At 37.7% G+C, this 12658-nt stretch overlaps 1 protein-coding gene across 2 annotated transcripts in view; it reads right to left on the bottom strand.

Moving 5' to 3' along the window:
• KITLG (KIT ligand) overlaps positions 1-12658 on the bottom strand; it is a 56359-nt gene that overhangs the window by 20205 nt on the left and 23496 nt on the right. For both annotated transcript variants that reach the window (XM_027666924.1, XM_027666935.1), the window contains exons 2-3: positions 10722-10835; positions 2006-2068 (exon numbers count right to left, since the gene is read on the bottom strand). In XM_027666924.1, the coding sequence (XP_027522725.1) occupies positions 2006-2068; positions 10722-10835 (177 nt within the window). The remainder of the gene's footprint in view (positions 1-2005; positions 2069-10721; positions 10836-12658) is intronic.

Below are 12658 nucleotides of genomic sequence, written 5' to 3'. Positions count from 1 at the left end.
CAAAAAGAAGGGCATTTATTTAAGGCAAAGCTGTGGGTTTCCCAGCTTGCAGGAACCTTGCAGAACCCAAAGCAAAGCCTACTTATTCAGCCAGCCTTTGCTGTGGTATGCATAACACAACCTGAAATTCCCAGAGAGAAATCTGGCAAAGTGGGACGTGAATACTCCTGCAAAGGCATGTGGCCAAGAGCCCAAGAGCCGTATCTCCCATTAAGATGACTGAAAGTGGCATACCAGTCAAGGGAACATGGAAATCTCAGTTCTGAACTTCTTCCTATTTATTTCTTGGCTGCTCGTCATAAATGTAAACTGGATCTAAGTTTCTGGATATGACGCATCAAGATGACATGGCATTTAAACTACAGAAAAGAATCTGCATATTGGCAGTCAAAACTGAACAACAGAGAGAGGCAAGAATTAGACAGTGAGAACAGCCAGGACTCATCGCTCAAGCAGGCTGCCTGGCCTTCTTCAGTGACAACCTCTCCAGGAGTGCAGCGGAGGGAGCAGCCTCAATCCAGCCCAACAGCTACTGTGCTCATCTGGAAGCTGGGGGAACAGCACTCAGGCTATGGCTGCCCTCCACAGAAGTGAATCTCATCACATCAGGCACCAAAATCACTGAATTTCGAAAAGCACAGCAGCCAGGGGATGGTGGCAGCCAGTCTTACTTCCTTTTTCTCTGAATATGGGCCATTATAAGAAATGGAAATTTTTCCATTAGTTTTATTTATATAGGATCTAGTACCTGACTTCCATAGCTTTTGTTTTAAAGAGTTTTTCTCTCTAAAGTTTAAACTTTATTCTTTAAACTCTAAGTTTTAGTAAAAGCCTCAAGCTTCCAACAAAACTCTTAACACTTCTACATCTGGCATAACCCTTCATAACCTCACAACTCAGGGCCCTTCACTATCCCTCATCCTCCTTTTCCTCCTCCCATATTCTTGTTATTCAGGACTGAATATTGCTTCTGGCATCATTCTCCACTGTCAGTATGGAATATTGCTAGATTTGCTATAACGTTGTAGGATAGGATGCATTTCTAGAAGTTTATCACACAGGAACTGGACTTTCCTAATGAAAACCTTGTAAGGACACAAAACCAGCTTCTTATATCTAGCAAATGATTTGCAGGTACTGATGTATGTACAATGATTCATTCTTAAGACAGGTACAATATTGTTAAGTTTAACTGACAAAATCATCCTTTTCTTACTTTTTTCCTTTCCTTAAAACAATATAGCACTCAGTACAACTTGTACTTTCACCTTGTTTCTTTTTCTCCTTTTTCTTGCAGTGTATGCAACAACCAAGTGAGTATTTACAATACAGCATTCTAAAATGACTTTTTTGTTAAATTGAGGAAAACCAAAAAATACTTAGTAGATTAAACAATAAGATGATATGATTTTAGTAGAAAATGTTATAGAATTTTGAAGTATATAGATGATGCTTATTTAAAAGTATCACTATGTATTAAATATGGGATTATACAGAAAGAATAATACAAAGCAGGTTTGAAACCCTAATGTGTTGTTTATTTACTGACGCTACCTTTTGCTGAACTTAAAGTTCTCCTTACTGGCTACTCACTATTTGTTGTGCTTTAATGGCACTTCCACTGGCTGAAACAAGAAGGCCATTGTGCAGTAGTTGCAAAGTACAATTAGAGAGAACCTATGCAGGAAATTATTGGTAAGAAATATTAATTTTCAACTGACACAATGAAATAATACTCTAGTTTGACTTTTTCCAGAAAAAAAGGTTAAAAAATTTAATATGAAGAAACATTTTTCTAAGATTCCAGTAATTTAAAAGATTTTAAGGGACTGTGGGAATCTCTCTACATTTTTTTTAAATAAATACTTGGGAAGTATATGAAAAATTAAATAGCCAACATTTAACTGTAACTTACTAAGCCATAGGACTAGGCACAAAATGTTACAGCCATCACTGCTTCCAGTGGGCTATTTTGTTGGAATTAACTTGAAGTGGTTGTACATACCAGACTATCCATCTTTGGGACATATTTAAGGGTTATCATATAATCATTTGGGAGATTTCCAACCTACAATAAAAAGATAATAAAAATGTTATTACTGACTATACAAAACAACACAATTTCCACTACTGTATTCAACAAAAGCTATAAAATATTCAACAAAAAAGTTAAAGGTTTGCCTCCGGTAAAGGTGAAGGTAAAAAAGGTTACTTTCATACTGGGTGTCCTGTGGAACCGCTATTTGCCCTTATTTGTTCACAAGTGAACCACTCTCCACCGTAATATACCCAGCTCTGATCTGATCATGTTCAGTGCTACCACTTCCCAGTAGAATTGAGGTCAACAATGTATTGAGGAGTAGTGAAGTTATTCATTACCAGAGAAACTCCCCTGCATTTTCATCTTTTAATGGTATGTCTTGAAGCGTTTACCTGACAATTTCTACATGATCTCAACTGCTGTAGACAGTAGAGGACACAGAGGTATCTAACCCTTTTTCCTTCAAATAATTTCCAACTTCAACATGCATCCGAACCTAAAGAAATACTTACTTGCCTTAGTTATACACTAGGTCAGAAAAACACTTGTTCATAACTTTAACTTTGAAGTTGTTCCTCCTACTAGTGATGAGCAAAATAATTATGTCATAGCAATGTCCTGGGGCAAAGGAGAACTTTCACACGTTAGCTGAGTGTGGCTTTGCAGATGTGGGAGAGCATGGAGTGTGGTGCAGTGAAGACAAGGAGTGGAAGAAGGGTTCTTGTTGAATTATACAAACCAATCTGCCACAGATGGGATCCAACACTACTGTGAGACATGGTTGAACATCTGGGGAACGTGAAGAGCTGGGAAATGAACAATCCAACAGTCACTGGACTGCCACAGTCTTCTGAAGCATTTTTTCAAAAGGCTTACCAATAATGTGATGCTTAATGATAGAGTAAATCTATTTTCTTTTGTATCAGTGAAAGATTCAATTAATGTTCATCCTTGTTTGAAATCCATTTACTCAAAAACAATATGCACAGACATAGATCCTTTGGTGTAAAAGCATTTTTACTTCAAGTTAAAGATCATTCTGTTATGGTGATGGTTTTGATTTTGCTGCTATAGCAACCAACACAGGGATCTCTTTTTTCCCCTGTGCAGTTTTTAGGTAATATTTTTTTTTGACAAAATATAATGTCTTATTTGTTAATTAAAATTTAGTTTCAAATAAATAAAAATTAAAACAGCTATTTCAAACTATTATGGTTCCAGAAATGATCAAGGACAATACTTATGCACAGTCAAACACAAGTGAATTCCAAACATTTTTTTTTTATTATTTATCTGGGCTAAGTCACAACCTTTCAGTTCAGTCTCATTTATCTTTCTCCTACAGCTTTAAAAAAAGCAGTTGTTCTACAAATGATCCTGGTAAAATTCTTTCCAGAGATAAATTTTTTCTTTTTTTTTTTTTTTTTATACCTACAGATTCCCAAAGCAGCAATTCCAGAAGTGTCATTAAATTCTCTGTATTTCTATTTACCTGGAATTTTGAGGAGTTCATTCAAAATGCTATAAATACTGAAAAATATTGCAATAAATTTGTTCTCTCTTTAGACCATCTGATTTATTCTAAATCCTCATCCAAATTTTTTGTCTATTTTTCCTTTTTCTAAAAATATGGCATCATGACATACTAATGGGTAATCCAGTTTTTTTTCTAGCTTCCTTTGCGTGCCTAGAGAGATAGGATTAGCAGCGCTTCAAGCAGCATAGACAGTGAAGATGTTACTCTACGTGTGAAGTTTCCCATACTCACTCTAGAGGGATTCCATACTTAGCAATATCAGCAAAACCACTGCTCTGTAAGAAAGGTCACTGGAAGATTAAATTTGTTCCATATCAATGAACACTACAAGAATTGATATGCATTATGTATACAATCTACTTTCGTGGCATGAGAGCTTGCAAAACATTTTCCATGCATAGTTAAAAAAATTTAACTGCCCAAGAGCTCAACTTCTCAATCAAAGCTGGAGAATACAGCTCAGACTCAGATATTTTTTTCCTTGACAGACTGTGAATCAGAAAAGATATTTTTAAATTTACTACTAAAAACAAAGATCACTGGGGAGAGCATGCCAAAGACAAAATATATGCCCTGCCTCAAGACAGAACTTGTTAGTTTTATCAACTAAACTCCACATCAGGTGCTCTGCTGGTAAATGATGGATCTCAGTCAAAGTGAGAAAGTTATACTTGTGTCTCTCTTGGACTCCCTAACTCATACGCAGAAAATAGGATAAAGCCCCTGATGCAAGAGTGAAGGATATCTCTGTACTAAATCTGCGTATTTTGTACTCTCTTGCTTTCCTGAAATGAATCTTGACATTTCGTTGAACGCTAGCCATCATTAGCGAGCTGCTGAAATAATCCTGAAAGGAATGAAAGTGGTCTGCATAGCCACTCAGTGCAAGGTGCCTGACTGCTGAGGCTTCCACAAGGAGCAGATGATGAGGGGGTTCTGACCTACTGGAGCAAGGGTGGTTGGAAAATGACTGTCCCTTGAAACTCCCTGCATCCTTGAATGGCTTTTCTACTAGTTTCTCTACTCAACTCCTTAAGTACAGTGACTAATTCTGAGGGCCATAAAACACCTGCCTGCATGACTTACCTAGGTTTAAACAGAAGTAACAGTTTTGATGATTATAGAGAACATCAACAGATAACCTTGGAAAGGAATGCATAGAACTAAAGGAATTCTGCATTGCAGTTAAAATGTCACAATATCTTTATCTGATTTAGTGTGTGCGTGTGATTGTAGAAATCCTATTAGGCTCTGAGAAAAGGTGAAGAGCAGAGAATCCACACTTATGTCTTCAAATACATATAAAACCAACACTAAGTGCTATATTCCCAGCTGTAACGAATTCTCAAACTCAGGAATGTAAGATTACTTTCGACATAGAGACATCTGAATATTTAATACAGCACTGTTAACATTGCATAACTCAAATATGATTTAAAAATATGCTCACAAACACATAGATGGGGAAAAGAAAAAAGGATACAAAAGTGATTTGGGTACCATAAACTACTCTTTCATCGCAACAGCAGAATTGAGATGACCTATCTCTGCAGTCACATGCTTTGAAATGAGGGCTACTGTTCTTGCAACTTCTCTTTATTGTGACTGTTCTGAAAATTATAAATAGACAAGCATATATGTCATTATTTTTTTATACATATTTCAAAGATAAAGGAAGTAAATAAAATAAAAGTTACCATTTCCCATTGCCAGTGTTTTCTTTTTTTAGTCTGAGTCTACCTCCCATTTCTACCTCCCATTTCTCTCTCCCATTTCCTATTCTTTTCATGGAATCTGAGAATGGGTCGGGTTGGAAGAGACTTTAAAGATCATTTAGTTCCAACCCCTCTGCCATGGACAAGGACAATTTCATTAGACTAGGTTGCTCAGAGCCCCATCCAACCTGGCCTTGACACTTCCAGAGATGGAACATCCATAACTACTCCAGGTAACCAGTTCCTGTGCCTCATGTCCCTCACAATAAAGAATTTCTTCCTTATATCTAATCTAACCTGTCCCTTTTTGTTTTTAGAGCCACTCCCCCTTGTTCTATCCCTAAATGCCCTTGTCAAAAGTGCCTCTCCAGCTCTTTGCACTTCTCTGTCTTCCTTACTGCATCCCAGGCTTTTCTTTTCCTGCAGTAGCTTCCACTCTCTCTGCTTCTATCATCTCTGCAATCTACTCCATCTCATCTGTTAATGAAACAGTTAATAAAATCTTCATCATTTGGCTTAAGACAACATGCTAACGATTTCCGTTCACACTTCTTGCAGTCACACTGGCAGGTTATTTGCAAGATAACAACACTGGATAATTTTTTATAACCCCTTCATGTATGAGAGTTAGATCCATTTTAAAATAAATATAAAATGTTGCAGAGAGTGTAAAGTACATATTTACAGCAAAGATGTAATGTGAAAGCAATGTATTTGAAACAGCATGTCTCAAACAAGCAACCTGGTCAGTAAATGCTGACTGTTATTTGGGCTTCCAACATTCAAAAGTAGAAAATTGCTTTAGAGAAGTAAATCATGAAAGAAGAGGTATCTTAGATTTAGTTGATGGACAAAATCAAAATATATAGATATATTCTATACATACTGCAGAGCTCAGTGACAATTCTATTTATATGTAGGTTTGATATTCATATTTAACAAATATATATACAACAGATTCCTAATTCTTATGCAAAATCTAAGTCACAATTACAGCAATGCAGCTTTCTGCTGACTTACTGTGCTGAAAAGAACAATGGGGACAAGCTTTATTGACAGGTGCTGCAATTACAGTTTTATAATATGGAACATTTGTTCATCAAGTAATGTGTTTCCCTCCAGACAACTTCATTAAAAAAGAAGCAGGAGTTCAAGTGATTAGTAGTGCAGAATGAATAGTCTCTAAATACTTTCATTCTGTATAGGTATGAAATTGTGCTCTTTAAAAGTTCTCATTATTAAAAAACAAAAATGATTGTTTAGTTGTTCTTTGCTTCTTAAAATCATTTTACTTAGGGTATATTCTTCATATGACAGAATTATATTACATAGATGTTAATAAATTTAATCTTACAGAAAATACAAGTCACTTTTTTAAGAACAGATACCAGTTTGGTTTGGCAAACCTTATTGTTATTGAATTTGCTCCTTCTTTATGATTCTATCTTCTGATGTAAGTCTAGCATGATGCTAGTGAAAATCCAGATTAAGACCACTGAAAACAAGTTACGCCACACATCTGTCCTCAATTTATTACTCAACACAAAGTTGATTAGGCAAATGACCCACATTTTCAGGCACTTCACAGCACACCTTATTTATTCTCTGATAGCTTAGGCTTAGTAGACATCCCTGGTCTATATTCACAGCGCATCTTGACTGAGGCATGTACTTCTCATATCCCTATAATACAATAGAGTTGAGCAGAACACAGTCACAACCATGCTGAGGAGTTTTCTAAAAGCAATGACGGGGGTTTACAGTACTTGGAAGAAGCCCAGTACCAAATAAAGGAAGGCCAGGTTGTAGAGAATTGTGGCACTGTTTTGAAAACTGCAGGTACGCTGCAGTAGAAATAGGGAAAAACATAGCATGAATGAGAGAATGAGGGACATGGATTCATGCTGCAAAGAATTTTAGCAAAAGATAGGAAAAGCACAAGAATCTGCCTGGAGTACATCAAGGAGCATCTTTCCTACGGCCACAGTGTAACAGATACCATGGATATGATGAGAAGCTGGTACGAGAGGGCGAACTGAACATGTGTTACAACAGAGGCAGTGTTAATAGTACCTTTGAAGATAAACCCAAGAAGCTTCCCACTGAGAGTGAAAAAAAAAAGGGAGGAACAACTTGAAGGAAATAAGAAGATAAAGGGTCAGAGCAGCACGTTAACAGATAGGAGGGCAAAATTACGGAAGTCGAAGATAGAAAAGACTTTTCATGGACTGGATTTTTGTCCACCAAGAATTTGGAAGAAAAATGTACTTATATGGACAGAGAGCTACAAAAACCCCCACATTTTTCCTATTGTGACAGGAAAAACAATGAAGGTTTAAAAAGTGAACTCAGAAGGGTCTATGAAGCAACAAGAGAAAAGGCCCAGGGAACACTAATATTCTGAAGACACAAAGAAATCATAATCTACCTTAGTGGAGAATTCAGACCAAACTGAATCTAGGCTGATATCTAAGAATTTGTGATGAGACAGGAGGAAGAGAGGCCAATATCCTAAACTAAATGATGCAATTTGCACACTGCTGCCAAGCAGATAGTTCATTGCACACAGATATGGGACTGTACTCATGACTGTGGACAAAAAGGTTTAAAGAACATGACAGTCTGTCTGAGAATAAAGCATTTAGAAACAACTACTGTATCACTGTTGGCAAGTGTGATGGAGCTTGTGGATAACATCACAATAAATTATGGGCAATAATTTTACACATAACATTACCTTCTCTGAAATCCTCTGCGCTACAACTTGTTCTCAGTGTGAAAGAGGAGGATATTTTTTAAAGACACTATGTTCTACTAGCACAGGTTCTTTGGATCAGCAAAGAAATAAGACTTTCAAAGGCCAATAAGATCTCCAGTCAGAGGGAAAGTCTGTGAATCTAGTCTACATGGACTTCAGTAAAGCCTTTGATACTGTCTCCCACAGCATTATTCTGGGGAAGCTGGCAGGTCATGGCACTCTTTGTTGCGGTGAAAACTGGCTGGATGACCAGGACCAGAGAGTGGTGGTGAATGGTGTCACATCCAGTTGGCAGCCAGTCACTAGTAGTGTCCTCCAGGGATCAGCCCTGTTTAGTATCTTTATTGATGATTTGGTCAAGGGGATCAAAGACATTCTCAGTCAGTTCACAGACAACACTATGTGGTCGGGTCGGCAGGATTGATCTGCTGGAGGGTAGAAAGGCTCTGCAGAGCGATCTGGACAGGTTGGATTAATGGGCCAATACCAACTGTATGAGGTTCAATAAAGTAAATTTCCAGGTCCTGCACTTGGGTCACAACAACCCCATGTAGAGTTACAGGCTGGGGGAAGAGTGGCTGGAAAGTTGCCTGGAGAAAAAGGACCTGATGGTGCTAGCTGAGAGCCAGCTGAACATGAGACACCAGTGTGCCTAGGTGGCCAAGAAGGCCAATGGCATCCTGGCTTGTATCAGCAATAGTGTCGCCAGCAGTGATTGTCCCCATGTATTTGGCATTGGTGAGGCCACACCTTGAGTGTTGCATCCAGTTCTGGGCTCCTCACTTCAAGGAAGACATTGATGTGCTGGAGTGTGTCCAGAAGAGGGCAGTGAAGCTTGTGAAGGCTCTAGAGAGTAAGTCATATGAGAGGTGTCTGTGAGGTTGTTTAGCCTGGAGAAAAGGAGGCTCAGGAGAAACCTTATGGCTCTCTACAATTATTTGAAAAGAGGTTGTAGCAAGATGGGGGTCAGACTCTTCCCCCAGACAACTCCCAGAACAAGAGGAAATGGCCTCAAGCTGGGCAAGGGGAGGTTCAGGTTGGACATAAGGAAGAAATATTTCACTGAAAGGGTGGTTAGGCATTGAACGGGCTGCCCAGTGACGTGGTGGAGTCCCCATTCCTGGAAGTGTTCAAGAAACATCTGGACGCCACACTTAGTGCTACGGTTTAGTTGGCTTGGTGGTGTTCGTTTGAAGGTTGGACTTGTCTTAAGAGGTCTTTTCCAACTTTAATGATTCTAGGATTCTAATAAAGAACCCAACCACATATGGGTGCAATATCTAATTTTGAAGATACACGTCAAACACAGTCAAATTAAAGACTAACCTAATTTTTACAAGATTAGGTTTCCTTTAGAATTTATCTCAAGAGTAAAGCTTGTTCAAAAGCAAAGATTGTCCAAGCTACGTGCAAATTTTTTGTAACCTGTATTTATACATTCTTAAGTTTAAATTGTACTAAAGGGAAAGTTAGAACACTTGTTCTGAGGACACTTAAGTGACAAAAAGTTATTGATAACCCTGCACTGCACAATTTCACCAGCTCTCATAGGAATTCTTTTGTTCTTGCATGCTTTCAACAGATTTACAAAGCTTAATACTCTTCCAACAGATGAAATATTATCTGGAATAAATATGCCAATACTTCAAAATTCTGCCTAAAGAGACTAATTTGAAGCACTAAGTAAGCATTTGAGTAAGACTATAGAGTATCCCTAGAGGTTTACGCTATGTGCCAATATGTATAAAAATGCTCAAAGAAGAAGAGTTAAGAACACTGCGTTGGCAACAAATGCTAGGGACTCCAATTTAAGTGTTTGATAATAATAACACTGGTGTTGCAACTCTTTTCCCACAATGAAACAAAAATTTTCAGCTAGATTCCATACGTAGATGAAGATAGGCTTTTTAAGTGTTCAGTGTGTGTTATTTCTTAAAAACTTTGGTATTATATCCCACACTACTGCAAGTTAGCATAATTGCTGACTTCAGTGGAGTTAAATACCAACTGACATCAAACGAAAATGTAGTTTTTCAGGTCAATATAGCAGTCAGTTAAGTAGTTAAAATCTACTTAGATGAATTCAGTTCTTATATGAAGCTGCAAGTCCTTCAGACTTAAACTTCTGGGTACAGTAAGTAGAGAAACATTTAACGAGTGTAACCCACTCACACCTAAAGGCTGCAAAAGCTGTTCAATCGTTATTGTCTTGATTGCTACAATGTTGTCTAACATCACACTAGTTTTACATATGGCACTAGTCTCATACACATGAAGTAAAGACTTTTGGTTCAATTCAGCTAATTTGCCACCAGTCTGCTCCACACAAATCAGTAGCACACAGACAATCATCTTTCATCTACCTGGGAAACAATCTGATCTGAAAGAATGTCTGATGAATGTTTGACAATTTTTATTGAAGTTTGGAGTCAGGAAACCACATATGTACATACACTCCATCTTGGTCAAGGTCATCTCCTCAATGAACACTGAAATTACTCTCCAATCTTTGCAAAAAAGGTTTTGTTCAAGTGACAGATGTTGATGGATTAGTTTTTCTTTTAATATGCCACTGGTTCTAATATAGATTTACTAACTTCACTTAGAAATATGTGTCATTAGACACTGATTGTTTAACACAAAGAATAATTTAAAATAAAATCAACTTACCAATTTTGCAATGTCATTCACATCATCTGTGACTGGATTCCCGCAGGAACTCTGGGCTTTGACAAGAGGATTAAGTAGGAGTAGTTGAAGACAAAAGCAAGTGATAATCCAAGTCTATTTAGTAAAAAAAAAAACAAAAAAAAAAAAAAAAAAGAAAGGAGACAAGAAACCCCAAGTAAGCAATTGCCAAATGTGAAGTAACTAGAGATTGTAGTAAGGTTTTTCATATATGAAATCTAGATGCAACAATACTCTTTATCTTTCACAAGGACATACTCATAACTCTATAATATAATCTTCATGGCATGAATCCATGGAAATGCACTTAACTGATCTTTTCTGGAAGTAACTGTCTTTAGAATCTTTGAAGGAATAATGGAAAACTTGGTATCGAGCCATCAGATTACTTGCACAGGATCCTGCTTAGTTTGAGTTTTTGTAAAATTTTCAGATACCAAAGAAGAGAAAGATATAAACTTTGCAATAGTCTTTATCAACAAAATAAAGTTGACTAAATGCTTGTCATTCACTTGACAATGTATTCAATAAATCTACATCTCTAATGTGATAATGGTTGATAAGGAACAAAATTATACCAGACCACAGCAAGATAAAAGGAGAAAGTTCATAATCATAGCCATTTCATTTGAGTACTTAAACTGCAAGGAAACCCACTACTGGACTCTGCCCAAATACTGAGATCTCAAGCAGCACTGCAGTACATTTTCTCCAAGTGACATGCCCTGGCGTCTCAGAAGTGCCAGTTTGGCTTTGGCACTACATTCCCCTCCTAAATCCAATTAGAAACAGCAATGCAATGTACTCACACAGGCTTGCGAGACTCAGCCAGAAAAGTACCAGATAACTAGCTGTGATCCACCTGGGTGTCTCCTTGGCTACACTGCCTGAACTTCCTTGCCTTCTGTTGTTCCTTGTGCTTCACTGGTTTCCCACAGAGTCCTGTGCCAAGTTTAAGCTGCAGATCTTTATTTCCAGAATGTTAAAGCATTTAAGCTATGGATAATCAAAAGTTGCCTCAGGTTGTGAAGCTTTTTGTGCCAGCTGACTGAAGCTGTCAGCAAAAGCGGATGATGGTGTACATTTATGGCAAGTATGGAATTTGCCTGTGCAGGCTCCTCAGCCTCCATGAGGGAAGGACTGAGATCAGACTTTGCTTTTACACAAACCAAGATACATCTCAGCCCCTTCTGTTCCTGTGACAGGTAAAAAACACCAAGTCTCTAGCCTTACCTTCATACACTATCCAACCTTTCAATTTAAGACCAAAACAAATGAAACAACATAGACAAACTTTCTAGGAAAACAAGAAAAAAATCACAGATTAAAAAGATTAAGTATCATTATAGTAACCTAGAGGGCCTTAGAAAGTATGATAATAAAGATCAGCCAGGAACTATATAAACTTCACAGAACAGTGCCAGGCACTTTACCTAAAAGAGCTTCAAGAGTAATCTCTCTTGTATCTCTTAAATCTTGTATCTATTCTACAAGTAAAACTGGTCATTTGCTTTCCTAGGATACAGGTTCCTGACTCATTTAGTTAAAATCACTGTGGGCTGTTGGTGGAAAAGACAATCCAGCCTCCTCTCCCTACTTCTTTCCCTGGCACTGGTGAGGTGGTTTAGTCAGTTATAGCAGGCGGACAACTTCCATTTTTGTCTTCCTGTAGTATTTTTCAGACAGACCAGCTTTCTGATCCAGGTAACTGAGACAGCCAAAATGCTCTGTTAAGGATGGGACAAGCCAGGACTGGCCATTACAGTGGAGCCTGCATTCGGCTTTTCCTAAACTACCTGCAGACATACACAGGACATTCACAGAAAGAAATCAAAAATATTCCGAGCAAAGTGCACATTCGATATGCAACATGTTTTTTGAGAATGTCTCTTGCTTCAACAAAACTAGCATTTAGAAAT

This window comes from Corapipo altera, unplaced genomic scaffold, assembly GCF_003945725.1.
Source record: "Corapipo altera isolate COAL_440 unplaced genomic scaffold, ASM394572v1 1, whole genome shotgun sequence".
NCBI lineage: Eukaryota > Metazoa > Chordata > Aves > Passeriformes > Pipridae > Corapipo > Corapipo altera.
Note: the sequence above shows the minus strand (reverse complement) of the source record. Positions and strands in the feature narration are given on the sequence as shown.